At 41.7% G+C, this 18,729-nt stretch overlaps 1 protein-coding gene across 1 annotated transcript in view; it reads right to left on the bottom strand.

Moving 5' to 3' along the window:
* The window catches only part of LOC140728113 (uncharacterized), a 32,652-nt gene extending 14,383 nt beyond the window's left edge, over positions 1 to 18,269 (bottom strand). Inside the window, exons 1-6 of the mRNA XM_073046355.1 lie at positions 18,215 to 18,269; positions 17,202 to 17,339; positions 15,095 to 15,366; positions 14,267 to 14,334; positions 11,849 to 12,039; positions 10,251 to 11,221 (exon numbers count right to left, since the gene is read on the bottom strand). Coding sequence (XP_072902456.1) covers positions 10,251 to 11,221; positions 11,849 to 12,039; positions 14,267 to 14,334; positions 15,095 to 15,366; positions 17,202 to 17,339; positions 18,215 to 18,260 — 1,686 coding nt within the window. The 5' untranslated portion in view covers positions 18,261 to 18,269. The remainder of the gene's footprint in view (positions 1 to 10,250; positions 11,222 to 11,848; positions 12,040 to 14,266; positions 14,335 to 15,094; positions 15,367 to 17,201; positions 17,340 to 18,214) is intronic.
* Positions 18,270 to 18,729: the final 460 nt, after the last annotated feature.

Raw genomic sequence — 18,729 nt, 5'->3', positions numbered from 1 at the left:
AAGAAGTACTAAGGGCTTATTCCCAGTTGTCTACTCCACACCCCAGTCCAGTTTGTGGCAATAATGCACCTTTAAGTTGGACTGCCAACTGCTATTAAAAGTCAAAATTAGAAGAAGAGAGATGGCAAGTCACCCCAATGCCTCGCCATCTCTCTTCTTCTAATTTTGACTTTTAATAGCAGTTGGCAGTCCAACTTAAAGGTGCATTATTGCCACAAACTGGACTGGGGTGTGGAGTAGACAACAGTCACCCCATTTTGTCATTGGGGTGACAAAATAAGGGGTAGACTGCTTAGGACTGAGATGAGGAGAAACCTCTGGAATCATCCTGGAGCATCGGGGTAACCAATGTTGGTTTTCGCAAATAAAAGGACACAAAGTGTTCTATAAGAAAAAAAGTAGAAATCATTTATTGAACTCCAAAATAAAACAGTAAAAACTCTTTACATCATAATGTCATCACGACAGGTCAAGCTCTTAAAGTGAACCCCAACTCAATGTTGGTGGCTGTGAATTATGTACATTTCCACTTATTACATTACCCTACACCTCCTTTTCTGTCGGGGAGCCAGTTTGGAATTCTGCATCCTAGAGGTCAATGGAAGCTCAGTTAATTTATTCAGAGTGCGTGTAAAGCAAGACTGGATTTTTAAGTGAATCAAAGGATAAATTAGAGAAAGAAAGTGCATCAGGCAGAATCGGGATAAATGATGGATAAGCCTTGAGAGGCCTGGCAGCATCATCCTGTTATTTATTCTCTCGAAAGAGTGCGGAGAAAATTTACACAGATGTTGCCAGGTCTTGATGACCTGAGTTACAGGAATAGGTCACAACTTTACTCCCTGAAGTGCAGTAGAATGAGGGAGATCATATAGAGGTATACAAAATTGAGGGTATATATAGGGTGAATGCATTCATGCTTTTACACCTCAGGTTCAATGAGATAAGAGTTAGAGGTCATATGTTTTAGGTGAAAGGATCTAAGGGGAACCCCAGGGGAAACATCTTCACTCAGAGGGTGGTGCGAATGTAGAATGAGCTGTCTGCGGATGTAGTTGAAGCATGTTCACTGTAATTTTTAGGGGAAGTTTGGCTGGATACATGGATATGTGAAGTGTGGATGGCTGTAGGCCAGATGCAGGTAGATTCAGGTAGGCAGAGGAAAACAAACATCAAAAAAATCTGCAGATGTTGAAAATCCAAAGAAATACACACAAAATGCTGCAGGAACTCAGCAGGTCAGGTAGCATCTATGATAAAGAGTAAACAGCCGATGTTTCAGGCCAAGACCCTTCATCGGGACTGAAACGAAAGGAGACCAGTATAGCACAGACAAGATAGGGTAAGAGCCTTTTTCTGTGCTATAGTGCTCTATAACTCTCCCCCTCTTTATTGATCTATTTGGCTGACTTTGAATTTGTCTTCATCTCTTTCTTCCTCTGTCTGTGGTCTGAGTTCTACCATTGTTACATCTGCCTCTCTCTTGGACCCCATCTTTCTTTCTATCTTGGTTATTCTCTATACATCTCACCTGTTTGTCTCTTTCTCAGTGTCTCATTTTTGCTACTCTCTATAGGTATAGAAATTCTATTCTGCTGTACAATATTATTAAAAGGAACAAGTGGAAATTTGAATCAAGGTGAGATACCTTTAAACACTTGATGATCAAAAGGCATAGGCAAGTTGAACAGGTAAGGAAAGAACAGTTCCACTCACAATCCTGGCCATTTTCTTTCTCCTGACTTTTAGTAGATACAGGAGCTTGAAAGCCGAGGTACCAGACTCAAAACAGTGTCTTCACCCCTGCTACCAACTTTGAACCATACCCTGCCTGTGGTACGGTCCTATCCTCTGACTCTAAACTCTACTTCCCTCAGTTACTCTGTTATAGTTTGCATTGTTTTGTACTGCAGGTACTCTACTATCCATGCTCCATCCATTTTGTGCTTGTATTTAAAGTACCACTGTACAGTTTACTCTGAGTGTCACACAAGGAATTTCACAGTAACCTGGTATATGATAATAAACTGATCTGATGAAGTTAATCTGAATTTTTATACATTAACATAACTGAATGAAAGCTTTAAAACCAACAAAAGGTTGGTTTAATGAAGGTATTAGTATAGACTGAGAAAACAACTGCCATATCATATCTTCACCTCCTAATAAACAGTGTGTTGTTTTTTTCCAAGCAACACACACAAAATGCAGGAGGAACTCAGGAGGCCAGGCAGCATCTATGGAAAAAAGTACAGTTTTGGGCTGAGACCCTTCGACAGGACTGGAAGAAAAAAAAGATGAGGATTAGATTTTAAAAGGTGGGGTAGGGAGGGGACGTTGATGAGTGAAAGTGGGATGGGGAGGCATGAAGTAAAGAGATGGGAAGTTGTTTGGTGAAAGTCTTAAAGTGCTGGAGACAGGGGAATCTAATTGAAGACAGAAGGCCGTAGAAGAAAGAAAGGGGGGGAGGAGTATCAGGGCGAGGCCATGGGCAGGCACGGAGATAAGGTGAGTGAGGGAAAAGGGGATGGGGAATGATGAAGGGGGGGCACATTACTGGATGTTCGAGAAATCAATGTTCATGCCATCAGGTTGGAGGCTATCCAGACGGAATATAAGGTGTTGTTCCTCCAACCTGAGTGTGGCTCATTGTGACAGTCGAAGAGGCCATGGATTGACATATCAGAATATCAATTCCCCCAATTTAAGGCCACTGATCTCACAGTGTAGTCTCTTTAATACTCTAGACACTATCCAGTTTATAGAGAATCTATGTTCAGTATATACAGGTAACTTTGTAGCTCCATTTTCCCATCACTTTACTTCCCATCTGACCTGTCTTTAACTAACTACATAATTCCAATGAATCCTACAAAAGCTACTGGGTCAGAATCACATCCAGGCACGGTATTACTCTTAATATTGTTACTGAATTCAGCAATTTCAGATAGCCAGCCTTTCCAGTTTCTCTTAGAACTGGATAGCTCATGTCGCAGTTTCCAATTCTGTAAAAACATGATCAACAGAAGCATTAAATCTGTTTCACTGTCAAAACTGATGCTGTAACTTCCAAATACAAGTTTTAAACTCTTACAGCACAATCCTCCCTTTCACTATTTAATCTGTTGTATTTCCCTTATCTCTCTCACTATCAATCGTTACACCAACATTCCATTTCAGTAACCACCATTTTTAAATTAATTTAAACATTTTACAGTATGTTTAAGCTGTCTCATATCTCACAGCACACTGACTAACTAATGGGAAATATCCTGATGTGTTCTGAAGAAGGGTCTTGGCATTTTATGTGTGTTGCTTTGGATTTCCAGCATCTGCCCAATTTCTTTTGTTTATTGGAAATTAGATCATAATTTGAGGAAACAGGTTCCAGAAGATGATTGGTGATAGATTCCATAGCATATTGTGAACTTTGCTTATCCTGTTGGATTTTTTTCAGGAAAATTATTTTTCCTAACTTGCTGCTGCTTGCTAACTTCCTGTTCAGAGTTTGTAAAATGAGTCTTACATATCAAACTAGGCATAATTTTCAAGTGAAGTACTATTACAGTCTACTTGTATGCAAGAATATAAGTCTACTTGTATGCTTTCATAAGTCGAGGGATAGAGTTTAGGAGATGCAATGTAATGATGCAGCTCTATAAAACTCAAGTTAGGCCACACTTGGAGTTCTGTGTCCAGTTCTGGTCGCCTCAGTATAGGAAGGATGTGGAAGCATTGGAAAGGGTACAGAGGAGATTTACCAGGATGCTGCCTAGTTTAGAGAGTATGGATTATGATCGGACATTAAGGGAGCTAAGGCATTACTCTTTTGAGAGAAGGAGGGTGAGAGGAGACATGATAGAGATGTACAAGATATTAAGAGGAACAGACAGAATGGACAGGCAGCATCTCTTCCCCAGGGCACCACTACTCAGTACAAGAGGACATGGCTTTAAGGTAAGGGGAGTGAAGTTCGAGGGGGATATTAGAGGAAGGTTTTTCACTCAAAGAGTGGTTGGTGCATGGAATGCACTGCCTGAGTCAGTGGTGGAGGCAGATACACTAGTGAAGTTTAAGAGACTACCAGCCAGGTAGATGGAGGAATTTAAGGTGGGGTGTTATATGTGAGGCAGGGTTTGAGGGTCGACACAACATTGTGGGCTGAAGGGCCTGTAATGTGCTGTACATTCTATGTTCTATGTAAGAAGATCACAATAACTTGTATCTGATTTCCTTTGCTCTTATGCATGGTGGATCATGATGTGAAAGTAAACTTGTAAAGCAAAGAACTACAGATACTGAAAATCTGGAGAAGAACATAAAATGCTGTAGAATCTCAAATGGCCAGGCATCCTCTATGCAGGGAAATGGACAATTAACATTTTGGCACTTCATTATGACTGGAAAAAGAGGGGAGACAGCCAGTATAAAATGTTCAGGTGGGGAGAAGGGGGAAGTTCTGGCAGCTCATTCCATATATTCATCACCCTCAGATGGAAAAGGTTATTTCCTTTTCAATTTTCCCTCTTACCCTCAAATTTATCTTCCTGCATAGAGTTACATTGATTCCTCCTTGGTATATGCTATGATGTCTAAAACAAAATAGAAGCTTGAAGGACACAATGGTGTTAAGTCTGGAATGTGGGTATGTTTGAGAAAGTACAAGGGAGCCAGTGCACAGCAATGTTTTGAGAACTTTGTCCGAGTACCAGTCTACAGCCTTTATCTTCAGACTAGAGCAGATAATAGTAGAAAAACACTTTTGCCTGTGGAAGTATAAGGTTTTGAAGGGTATAAAAAGGGGCAATATTTTTGTCTGAGTGTGAATCTTCTCTTAGGCCGGTCACAACTAGAGCTAAGAGCAGGAGATCGAGACAAGGGCATTGAAGAGAAAGAGACAGACAGACAGAAACAGACTGGAAAAGCTATTGATCTGTCAGCTCGATTGGCTATTGTGGAAGGACCACCAATGGAAACCCAAGTACTGATAGATGCATTACCTCTATTCCATCTGGGTAGCCTCCAACCTGATGGCATGAATAGCAACTTCTCGAACTTCTGGTAATGCCACTCCCCTTCACCATTCCCCATCCTCTCTCCCTTTTCTCTCGCTCACCTTATCTCCTTGAATGCCTATTGCTTCTCTCTGGTACTCCTTCCCCCTTTTCTTTCTTCCATAGCCTTCTGTTCTCTCCTTTTAGACGTTCCCTTCTTCAGACCTGTATCTCTTTCATCAATCAACTCCCCCCCCCCCCCCGCTCTTTACTTCACCCCTCCGTCCTCCTGGTTTCAGCTATCACCTTGTGTTTCTCTCTCCCCCCCCCCCCACTTTCAAAATCTATTCCCCATCTTTTTTTCTCCAGTCCGGCTGAAAGGTCCTGGCCTGAAACGTCAGCTGGACTTTTTTTTTTCCAAGATGCTGTAGTTTCTCCAGTATTTTCTGTGTTTCTGTTTGTAAATAACACTATCCTTTGTATTTCTGGTCAGATACAAACTGCATTTCATTGGCTTTGTATCTGTACTCGGCACAATGACAATAAAGTTGAATCTAATCTAAAACAAAATTTGAATGAATGTGCTCCAAGGACATACAGTGTGGATTGTTGGCCAGAAAGAATGACAATCAGTGAACAGGAATGAAGGCAGCCATTTTGAGACTGTCCTTGGAGCCTGCATTTTGTAAACTATTTGAACTGATTTCTTGCTCTGGGATAATTTAATCAAAGAAATGGAATGTGGACACATGGAGCTTTCTGCTAATGATCTGCTAAACCTGAGACCATTCTCAGACAAGGAGCAGGCTTTCAGGAGGAGCAATTTGTAATCTCATTAGACTCAGTGTGTGTGTCACCTGACTTAAAAAGAACAAAAGGCACCAGTCTGATGGCAAAGGCCATAGAACAAACCTGACTGTAGCCCTGGACCAGAGCCAGAAGCCAATGTAGTTCAGCAGACCTCAAGCCAACATGATGGCCGTGCAATATTTGAGCTGATAAGTGTTTTAAAAGTAAGCTTTAATACAAGGGAGCAATAACTGTCTGGAGACTAACCATTTTGGATGTAGAGTACCCCAAGGACATGTAGTGATTGGATCGGGAGCACGAGGAACACCTGGCTAGTCTAGACCTCTTTCCCAGGCATTACCTTTTCTATTCTTTGACTGGTCAGAGAAGCTTGTTACATGTGCACACAGGTATTTGGTTGTGTAAATTCACATGCTTTTTACTGGTGTTATGTACCCCGTAACTGGGTGTCTTACTAGCAAAGTTAGAAGTGTCCGTTGGAGTCTGGTACTATTTTCAAAACAGTGTTTATTAGTAAAATATACAAATCAATATCAACAATGCAAATATACAGATAATACATGTTAGCAATAACTAAACCTAAAAGTGTGGATATAATAATAATCAATAATAAACAAACTCTATCGATGTCTAGGGGATAATGAAGTATCATGGGAAAGTATAAAGTTCAGTTCAGTTCATACAGGCTGAGGTAGTTGTTGGTCGATGTGTTGTAATTGCTAGAGAGAGAGAGCGATCAAACAGTGACAGCCAGTCAAACCTTCCTTTACGTTCTTGATCCGTCGATGTGTTGTTGTGGTCATTCAGGTATGATCCCTCTGTCCTTTAGCTAGACTGTTCTTCTATGGTGGACTTGTCACCCAGGCAAGGGTGGACACACACACAAGCACCCACCGGCCTCACTATAAACACTGTGAGTTAAAATTGACCGATCCTTCATTCGGTCTCTGATGCCCCACACTTTTCTCATGGGTCCCAACACTTAAACAGTGCTCACTAGTGTGTTCCTTGGTGCGTCTGAGGGGTGTCTCCCCAGACCTCACTCTTATCCCTACTCACGGGGTCTCAGATGTCAATCAGTTTTGAATGGCTTAGCCCATCAAACCAGCCCACTCTGGCTGTCCACTGAGGAATTTTAATGAACAGAATAGTACCAAGTAAATAGCCCTCTCCGGAGCCATGAGTCTTACAGGAGTCATAATATGGTCTCTCTTCCCCAGTGTTATCTTGCCCTTGTCTGAAGCAAATGTTCCAGTCCCAGTATGTTTTGTTCCATCTCTTTCTCTCTCATTAACAGCCTGGCAACAGTAACGGTTTGTAATTCTCCCAGGGGAGGGGGACATGGGCAACCTTGCACCCTTCTGCCCATCAGAGCTGTCAATCCTTCGTATCACTGGAGACAATAAAGTTACCTGTCAGTAAATAATGGATTTTCTCTATACCTAACTGATCACTATTACTAAGAGGTAAATACCTTTAACAAGATTAAATTTGCATTTGGCATCTTCAAGGTGACTATTCAGTGGGATCCTCTTATCATACCAGTACCCACTGTCATGGTCTCCATGAAGCAGTGTCCGATAATGGGAGGACACTCTGAAGTTTTCCACACAATAACGAGATTATTAAAGAGGAACGATCAGATATTCAACCGCAAAGTATAACTGTCCTGTTTGGTCAGTGAAGAGATCATACAGAAACTGGAGACTGGCAGGTAACTGCAAAAAGATAATCAAGCACCCCCGCCCCCCCCCCCTCGTTGGCTGATGCTGTCTAGAACATACTGACTTTAGTGGGGACAGAAGCTGTTACACGGGGAAGTGAAGCTACTGAGACCTGACCTCTCCATAACAATGACCTCTGGAAGGACTCCATGACAGATTGAGGAAGGCACAGCGAGCCTCAGTTGTAAATGATATTTATTTGCAAATCCATCTGAGTTAAAAGCTCAGTTGAGCTTTAAATGGATCTGGGACTCAGAAAAAGGTAGAAGAAATTGATTATTCCTGGTGGGGGTGTGGGGAAATTCTTGCTACAGAAATCGGCTCAGAGTTGGAAGCGATGGAGGAACTCAGCATTATGGGGTGTGCAGAGTTCATTTAGAATTTGGGTATAGGAGGACAAAGAGCTCTCTGCCTCAGAGTAGGTAAGGTCAGAGCCGACAGTGAAGACATGACAGAGGTTGGCAACAGGGTCAGCGAAGTAAAGGGTGTTGGGGCTGGGTTCGACGAAGCTTGAGGGATTGGAGCAGAATCAACAAAAGGGTAGAGCTTACAGCTGGAACCAGGTTCAGGGAAGAGTAGGGGATTGTAGTCAGTAAGCGACAAGGGGAGGAAGCCGGAGTCAGAGACGGGTCGCGGGGTGAGGAGAGCGTAGACGGTTGCAGTTAGAATTAGGAGAGGGTTGAAGTCTACAGGATTAAAAAAGGGTGGCGAGTTCAGAGAATATGCAAGGGGAGTGAAATTCAGATAAGTTTGTGGAGGTGAGGATAGGCGTGGGAGACCAGTAGTGGGTCGGGACAGCTGGTGCAGAGGAGGTTGGGTAGGGAGTTAGAACTACGGTCAGGGAAGGGGAGGGGAGGGGTGGAGCAGTGGTCAGCGAATTGTGGGGGTTATACCTGGGCTCAGCAAAAATTTGAAGTTTAGAGATGTCAGGAAAACTGAGATGGGAAGATGGCGGTGGAGGGGGGGTGGCGCAGATAAATTTCTGGAGACTAGGGTTTGGGAGGCGTAGGAGACCAATGTAGGGTGGGGAGTAAAAGTGGCGAAATAAAATGAGCAGTAACACCTCGCGGCAGAATGACAGATCTCAGGAAAGGGGTTGGGGCTCCCGCCTCCGGGCAAGTGAGCTTATTATACTTCTAAATAAGAAAGTCATGAAATCAGAATTATCCACAAAATTCGCTCGTTTTATTCCTCTCTGGAGAAACACGAGAAAGTCTGCAGATGCAGTAAATCCAACGCAACACACACAAGACGCTGGAGGAACTCAGCGGGCCACATTGGTAGGGGCAAGGGAAAAGAGAAACAGTCGATATTTCGGGTTGAGACCTTTCGTCTGGGCTATAGAGAAAAGATGAGAAGTCAGTCAGAACTGTTACTGTCGACTGTTCGGGAAACTTCGCTAAGCTTAGCACACAGGTTATCTGTAATAATCGAACCTTGTACATTTCTTTGGAATGAAGTGTTTATCTGGGAGCTTTCTGTAAACGCTGCTTGTCATTTTTGGCTTTGCCAAATTTGCACAGTCCGCCGAGGGGTAACTGCTATGGTTCAATTATTCAATAGCTCACAAAAGGAAGCAGCACAGAACACAGAAATTGCGAGCAAACTTCAGTCCATAACGGGTCATTCATTATTCACTGCACGGACGCTTTCTTTTAGGTATCAGATCATTTTTCTTCGCCCGAACAGCTAAATCGGAGTGTGCCGGGGGTGGGGGGCGGATCAGAAGCGCTCCATGAAATCCGTGCTGCCCCCAGTGAGGGCGGGGAATCTCGAAACAGTGAAAATTACAACTTCAACTTTATACTCATCTCACATTTATTATGAATGTTTACCGAACACAGCATTTCGTTTCTCGCCTTGATGGCAGCAGCTTCGATGAATCGTCCGCAATTCCTGATGCCACCCTCGTAACTACCAGATTCCAGTCGCCCAATGTGTGGAACTTTACACACGCCGGATGAGCAGAGAATATGGATCAAGCGATCCAGACACAGATCTCGGTGGTAGCGGGTCGCAGTCTGTGGCAGTAGTCACGGTAGTCGTTAGACTTCGAACAGCAGGGCTGAAGTGCAGTGAGCTGGAAAGGCTTGCTGCTGAGGTAGGATAGGATTACACGGTGACCAACGCCGGGAGTATGCTGAGCAGGTTTACAATTCCCTTGAACAACAACCGGCAATACGGTGCGCAATGGACACAGGATTTTACGCAACCACCTCTAAAACAACTATTCGGTCACGTTTATTCAGAAAATAATGAATTTATTAACATTAACAGATTTTACTCGCACAATATGGGGTGCTGGTCAATAACTTAACTCGAATATTTTAAATACGTACAATGCAGAACGATACGAATTAAATTTGTTTCATCAACTGAAACATCTGTTAAATATATTAAAATCACAGTCGGGGGCAGTTTTTTTTACCGAGTCGCAAAATGCTTCCTTGACAGAGAGGGTGGACATGCAATAGTGATATCGCCCCTAGATACCAATCTTCACATAAACTATAACATCAAAAGAGTAAAATACGGGATCTATAAGTAAAAAACACAATTTGAGAAAAAAACTATTGGAGGTCATTGAGAAAGAATCATTGAACTTTAATAAATACGGAATTAATTACCGTTGTGTTCGTTACTGTTCGATACAACCTCTCACGTGAATTGTGAAAGCTGATGAATCCCCGAAGACATTCCCACACGTGTGACAAGTTTCAACACAAGTGTGAGATTTCTGCTGGTGAAGATAAGCAAAGCTCTTCCCACATTCGGAACATTTATACGGCCTCTCCCCGGTGTGGGTCCGCTGGTGTTGATGGAGGCTCCCTGCCCGTGTGAAACTCTTCCCACATTCGGAACATTTATACGGCCTCTCCCCGGTGTGGGTCCGCTGGTGTAGGTGGAGGTTCCCTGTCCGTGTGAAACTCTTCCCACATTCAGAACATTTATACGGCCTCTCCCCGGTGTGGGTCCGCTGGTGTTGATGGAGGTGCCCTGACACTGTGAAACTCTTCCCACATTCGGAACATTTATACGGCCTCTCCCCGCTGTGGGTCCGCTGGTGTAGGTGGAGGTGCCCTGCCCGTGTGAAACTCTTCCCACATTCGGAACATTTATACGGCCTCTCCCCGGTGTGGGTCCGCTGGTGTAGGTGGAGGCTCCCTGACACTGTGAAACTCTTCCCACATTCGGAACATTTATACGGCCTCTCCCCGGTGTGGGTCCGCTGGTGTCGGTAGAGGCTCCCTGCCCGTGTGAAACTCTTCCCACATTCGGAACATTTATACGGCCTCTCCCCGGTGTGGGTCCGCTGGTGTAGGTAGAGGCTCCCTGCCTGTGTGAAACTCTTCCCACATTCGGAACATTTATACGGCCTCTCCCCGGTGTGGGTCCGCTGGTGTCGGTGGAGGTGCCCTGCCTGTGTGAAACTCTCCCTACATTCGGAACATTTATACCGCCTCTCCTTTTTACCGGCTTGAGGGTAATCTGAGTTGGCAAATACCCTCTTTCTGTCGGATGGTGTGAATGGATCCTGCCTACTTTTAGACACCGGACTCTGACCATCTTGGTTTACATTGGAGGACGATGCAGCGTGTCGTCTCAAATGCCGTTTAAGGAAATCTGTTGTGGTAAATGCAATGTTGCATTGAGGGCAAGGATAACAGTCACTCTGGGTCACTTGATGTGACACTGGAGAGAAAAAAAGAAAATATCACTTTCAGCAAAATATACAAGAATCGACTGGAAAGTGAGATCTTTAATTGCTTCATCGTTACTGAGATGCCCTGAGACATTAATTGTAAGACTGTGGGGGGTGGGGGTTTGGGGTGGAGGGGACGTTCATGAAACTCTACAGGATTTTCAATAATCAAGGATAATGGATTCTGTCTCTGATCTCGTCCATGTATTAATCATTAAGAATCCCTTCAGCCTCTGTGACAGTCCTACTGTTAAATGGGAAACAGCGAAGCAAAGTATACATGTCAGCTATAATCAGAAGCTGGGAATTGCTGAGGTCCACAGCAGGGTGAGGGAGCTGACTACATCTGTCAATATCCTCACAGGTTCAAGACTGAGATAATCCAACTGCATTTTTAAAAATATATCCATTGCATCCACAAAATATACACATTGTTGACATCCATTATATAATTCGGGGCAATTCTGTGTGCTTTAACTTTTGTCAAATATCTCATCTGCATGATTATTGCTGCATTGTTTTTAATAGTGTTGTATGTTCCACTTGAAACATGCATAACATATTTACAGTAAACATAATGTTTTCCTGGAGTTTGTTAAACTGATCAGAATGCTCACATTTTGCTTCCTGATTTGACATCCACATGGAGGTCCAAGTGATTCCCAGCTCCTTGGCATAATCATCACCATACCAGACCAGTAACTCACAGTCAGGAGGAACTGGCTTACACGTCCTGTAGTAAATGTTTCCACAGTGCTGGAAGGCAACCAGGTTCTGTTCCTCCTCCTTTCTGGCACAATTCACAAACCTGGAACACAAGCAGTAAATATGAAGTGAACAACTTAAAATTGTGAGGTGAACACAGAATGTGAGGTCTATTGGCAAAGTCTAATGAATGAGAGAAGTCTCCAATTCTGGCTCAAATTCAAAAATGAAATACGGAAGGCTCTTTGTCAGAAATCTGCCAAACAGTCTTTCATCTGAAACTTTAACAAATTCCCAACTAGAAATGTGGACTAGCCTCCTCAATGTTCCCAGAGCCTCCTCTTTTCATTTTAAGTTTCCAGCATCTACAGTTTGTTTTAGATTTTTATGTAAAGTTCTAGTTGAATTCTCATTCAACCATACATGAATCTAACCAAAACAAAACAATGTTCCTCTGGGGACAAAGTACAAAACATCTTCCCAGCAGCACATTTCAAATAACAACGTTTATGATTCAATTTCAAATTTGATGTCTCGATAAAGCAATCTCGCACAACTTAGATGCAGAATACACTGACTGTGATATTAACAGGGGGGTAAAAATCAACAGGAGTGAGGCAGCGTGATGTGAAGTGGGTTAATACTTTCCTTAGACTTGCTGTGACTCCAACAGATCTTAAAATCAATGCCTGACTTTAAATGCCCAGTCCTGACGAAGGGTCTCGGCCCGAAACGTCAACAGTGCTTCCTCCTATAGATTCTGCCTGGACTGCTGTGTTCCACCAGCATTTTGTGTGTGTTGCCTGACTTTAAACTGTGGTTTCAGTATTCCAGTCAAATCAAAACATGGCAGGCTGATTATCTTCAACACATGAAATTCTGCAGATTCTGTGAATCCAGAGAAACATGCACAAAATGTTGGAGGAATTCAGCAAGCCAGGCAACATCAATGGAAATGAGTAAATAGTCACCATTTCAGACCAAGACCCTTCTTCTGGACAGGAAAGGAAAGGGAAAGGCAACAGAATAAAAAGGCGGGGGATCTCAAGGATGATAGATAGAAAGTGACAGGTGACATTTGGTGGGTATAAAAGATAAAGGACTAGAAAGGAAGGAATCTGATGGGAGAGGTGATACAGAGAAGAGGTAAGAGGTCAGAGTAGGAAATAGAAGAAGAGGGGCGAGTTTGGATTTTTTAATGATAAAAATTAATAAATATGGATACCATCACATTAGAGACTCCCTTGTGGTACAAGAGGAGTTCATGGACTGACATGTCGGAACAGAAATGCAAATTGGAATCAGAATTAAATTGTTGATGGATCAAGCATTGGTAGTTGACAAAGTGGTCCCACAATTTACGATGGGTCTTCCAAACATACAGGAGGTCACCAAGGGAGCACAGGGACTCCAGAAGATTTGTGGGTGACGTGCTCCCTCACCCGGAAGGACTGCTTGGGGCCCTGAATATAGGCGAGGAAGGATGTGAATATCCAGGAGTAGTTATATGGCCAGCTTGCAAGGGTAAGTGCTAGGAGGGAGTGTAGTGGGGAGGGTCAAATGGTTGTGGAAAGCAGAGAGAGGGAGTAAGTAACGATACCTTTGGTGATAGAATCCCTTTGGAGATGGCAGAAGTTGTAAAGCACTATGTGTTAGATGCATAGGCTCATGGGGTGGTAGGTAAGGAGAAGAGGAACTCTGTCATTGTTAAAGCGATGGGAAGATAGGATGAGTGCAAGTGTTCAAGAAATGGAGGAAATGCATCAGAGGGCAGCATCACTAGTGGAGGAAGAGAAACCCCAGTTTTTGAAGAAACAGTACATCTCTGATATCCTGAAAAGGAAAGCCTCATCCTGGGAGCAGATGTGGCAGAGATGAAAGAACTGAGAAAGGGGAATAACATTTTTTTTTTAAAAGGTGATAGGGTGGGAGGAGGTATAGTCAAGAAAACCATTGGAATCAGTAGGGTGATAAAAATAGTAGTTGACAGTTTGGCTCCACAAATGGAAGCAGAAATCAAGAAGTCCAATGGAGTTGCCAGAAATGGTCCAAGTGGATGTAAGGGCAAGAAATTTAGAGGAAAACTTGATGAAATTCAGGAGCTTTGCCTGGGTGTGTTGAATCAGCACCAATGCAGTTGACATTACTGCAGCATCATTTGGCAGTGCAGCATCACAAGGATAAAGTAAGAATTTGTGGGTCTTGGCCTGGTCTGAGGAGAAAAGTTCGTTTAGCTAGAGAACACAACTGTCAGAGAAAGTGTCGATTCTTCTGGAACATTCACAATCAATTATCCATCATTGCTTGTAGTTGTATAAAACTTTGCTTACCTCATCCAGTTTGATTTAGATTCATCCTGTGCATCTATGTACTCAAGGTCGTTGTTTGCCTTACTGATCTATGGAAAAATATTTTGGTACAATTCCCTGATTAGTGAAGAACATAAGCATGAAGTTTGCATATTTCCCATACTATCGATTCAATTAATTATCCTTTAATCTGCTTAATGAGCTTATGCTCTGATGCCACAGCACTCCAGCAATATTCCTGGGACTCAAATCATGTGGAAAAGGAACTACTGGAACATATATTCGGAATTCAGTACAACATTTAAAAGTTTTGCATGGTAGTTAAAGGTTCTTTAGCTACTACAAAGTTCTGATCATTTCCTGTTGGCCACAAACATTCAATACACTCTCAATCCAGGAGTGTAGAAATCAGAATAAAAGGAAGGGTAACAGAGCAGGAATGTGACAGAGTACTAATTTAGCTGAGAGTGGGAAAGAACAAAGCTTGCAAGTGTGAGAATGGTATTGAAAATCACTGGAACATGGTGAGAAGAGAGAAATGAAGGGTGGGAAGTTCTGTAGTTTTTCTCAGCTGAGAATACTTGTCTGCAGCTGGTTCCCTAATTCCAATGAAATACAATGTAACGCCAAAGTTTAGCAGTGTACAAATAATGATGGTGGTAATAATGGAAGACAGGATTATCAACCGTGGGGAACATTTTGTGAACACACTGTCCTCTCACTGTTTTCCCTATGGTGGTGTTTAGCTGATCTCAAGCTGGTAGGAACATATTTGCTCCCACAATTCTCTGCAACAGGTGCAACCTAACATGTGAAGCATTGCTTTTGTTAACTGCAAGAGCTACTTACCACCCATGAATATCCACTGACAGCAGCTGCTTCTTCAGTAGAAAGCTCCCCTTCATATGGTCCAAAATGAACACCCCTGGGAATAACCTTCCCTTCATTCCAGACACCAAGACCAGCTTTCTGAATTTTTGATGTAGCTATGTAGAGACCCTCAGGAAGAGTTAAACATGCTCTGTCTGGTTGATTGGAATCCACAACGGTGTCCTTCATAAAGATGGGTGGACCATGCACAGGGCATTCTTCAATAAAAAACGTCTCGCAGGCTTCACAAACTAAAATACAAAGTTAAGAACTGATCAGGATGTTACTGTTCCTATAGCTGGTGGGAGCTGGTTTTGAGAAAGGCTAGTGATCCATGATGGATACAATTTTACTGCATGTCTTTGAATATAATACCATCATGAACTTTGCTGTACAAAGCATCTAGAAAAATAATTACTCCAAACATAAGAAAATCTAGATGCTGGAATCCAAGCAACACACTGAACGTGCTGGCAGAACTAAGCAGGCTAGGCAGCTTCTATGAAAAAGAGTAAACAGATGACATTTTGGGCCGACCCTACATCAGACTTGATCATCTCTTTTTCATGGATGGTGCCTGCCCTGCTGAATTACTCCAGCATTTTGTGTGTGCATTGCTGAGAAAAAAATATTATTTTCCATTGTTATGACCTATATGTGGAGACATTCCTAGTAAGTGAGATTAACAATGGAGATATGTGAAAAGTGACTTCATTAGGTCAGCTGTAGGTTAATATGAATATCTTGGGCTACGATTGGACTGTTTCATTCAAAAGACCAATCAAATACAACTAAGTTCAAGTTCATTTATAAACTTGAAGAGAGAACTCATGATGATCAAACTTAATAGTGTAATGATCAGCCAGAAGAAATGCAAAGAAAACTTTTAAAGGTAACAATGTCTTGGCAAATAGGATCAACTCTATTAAAACTGCTTCAAAAAAGTTAAAGAAAAATTATATAATTTGAACTAATGAAGCATTTATAACTGGGCCAATGCAAAATATATGAAATTTGATCCAGTATCCAATGGAGTAAAGTGGTTGCATACTTTCCAACAGAGGGCTACTTTAACAAACAAAAACATGATGAGTTAGTGTTTACATTTACTTTGGGTAAAATTGACGGGAAATTATGAAGTCGCATAAGAGTGATGGAGATATAATGAAACGTTCACTTTTAAAATGGTAGATGAAATTGTTGGCAACTGCAATCTCCTTACGAAGAGGGGAAAATGGACAATTAGTTGCAGAATCAGACTGCAACAGCAACTAGTCATAAAAGATAAAAATCTATTACTGCATGCTCTGGAAATCTGAAAAGAAAGCAGAAAATTCTGGAAACAGTCAACATATAAGTGAAAGCCTGTGAAATGTAAAACAGCAAAACATTTCATCCTGAAGTTCAGATCATGGGAATTAATCCTGAAATATTACTTGTTTTTCATGATCTGCAGGTTACCTCAGAGATTTGTGTAATATGACAGAATTCATTCGTAACCGCACAGTAAGAAATCCCTTGGGAAAATATAGTGGATCTGCATTGAGATAATTAGTGACAAAAATACATCAGAAATTATGACATTTAAGTTGAATCATTTATACTCATTAAGATCAAATTGCTAATATTTGAAAATAAGATGAAAACTTATGAAAGTAGGTTAAGAATACTAACTATTTCAAGCCATATTTTGTTTGTTCATTGCAGGTTATCACAAGGATCAACTGAAGTTTTGGTTTAGTAGAAGGCGGAATGTATTGTATCCCAGCTAGCTCTTGATTCAACAGTAGGTGGCAAAATAACCCATGAAAAAAAATCAGCAAATTAATATAAACTGGACCAAGAAGATGTTGACCATACTGCAATGTGCAGAAGCAAATTTAACATTAATCATGTGATTACTGGCTGTTAAAATTAAAAAGAAATCATAGACTCTGATCCGACATGTCAGTGCTCTTTTCACAAACATTCTACACATCTCATTGTTCCATCATTGCTATAGCCTCCCATTCCATTGTACCATCACCAAAATTCTCCCAATATATTATGCTTGCTTTAAAGAAATAGATTGATGATTTGGACTTACAAAGGTAATCGTCATCATGAAGCTCCTGTTCCTCAGTGTAATTTTTCTTGTCTTTATTTCGTAAATCATACCGTCTTTTCTCAGACTCTGTGATTGACTTGTCATTTGTTGATCCAAACATATTTTTGGTGGAGAGAGCTGGAATAATACAAAAGGAGGAAACATTAAACAAATTAAATTAATACAATACAGAACAGTAGAACATGCCAGTCTGTAATGTTGTGCCAAACTAATTAGACTATTAGTTAAATACTGATATAAACAAATCCCATCTGCCTATACAACATCCACAACCCTCCATTCACTGCACATTGATATGTTTTTCTAGGAAAACTCTTAAAAGCCTGGATCATAATTACGTCTACAGCCACCCATGGCAACACATTCCCAGCACCAAGCGCTTTGTGTGCAACAGCTTGCCCTGCACATCTGCTTTGAGCTTACCACCTCACAATTTAAATGCATGCCCAGTATTATAATGCATTTCGCCTGGTCAGACACATTTCCCAGCACCAGGTCCAGTATGGCTCCTCCTCTATTTGGACTATTTACATGTTGATACAGGAAACCATCCGGGATGCAGAAAACAAATTCTGTCCCATCGAAACCTCCTGTGCGAAGGAGCTCACAGTCTATATTGAGGAATGGGAATATACCTGTGGCTGATACCCTGCTGCTTTTACAGCTTTCCCGAATTTCCCTGCATATCCATTCCTCAATGACCCTGAGCCTATTGGGGAATCTGTAGTATAATCTCAGAATGATTGCATTTTTATTTTTAATTTCTAACCATATAAACACAGTGGATCAACCCTACATTATGTCCTATTATTGTTTCAAGTCAGTTTGAACAGTAAGTACAGAGATATAGAATGCAACATATTCATAAATCCAACTAAAATAGCTATGATGGAAGTTAGATGATATTCATCTTACCTCCATAATTTATCTTATTAAATGAAAGTCAATTTTTGGTCTCTACTTAGAGCTTCACCTTTACAAACCAAAATTACCTGCTGCTCTTTTGATTCGCTTAATTAAAACTGGATCTTCCTTCATTGAGCCATGTTCCTCAGTGACTTCATTCAAATCTTCACGTTTGTTATTCTTTGAACAGGGAGTGACCTGTGATGTGACAATTTGGTGCAAAGTGTGATGCTCAAACAGTGCTTCAGAATGACGTAGCAAAGTTTTATTTTTTCTTCCTATTAGTTCTCCCTTTGCTTTTCAGTTGAACTCCAAAACCAATCAACAAATAAAAGCAGGAACTACCCCACGTTGGTAATTTCTCTAAGGCCACATCTTTCATACCATTCTGTGAAATAATATTTGATGACATCAGCAGATGATGAAATTTGAACACAATAATTAAATAAGTTGTTTGGAAATTAAGAACAGCCCTGCTCACAAAACCAGAACAAATGAAGGAAACCCATCTGATTGTGAATCAGGAGAATGAGGGGAGATTAGACATATCTTCTTAATACTTGTCTCTGATCGTCTTTCATATGACATCCAATCCTCAGAG

The sequence above is a fragment of the Hemitrygon akajei genome, chromosome 1, assembly GCF_048418815.1.
Source record: "Hemitrygon akajei chromosome 1, sHemAka1.3, whole genome shotgun sequence".
Classification (NCBI taxonomy): Eukaryota; Metazoa; Chordata; class Chondrichthyes; order Myliobatiformes; family Dasyatidae; genus Hemitrygon; species Hemitrygon akajei.
This window is presented reverse-complemented; position numbering and strand designations above follow the sequence as displayed.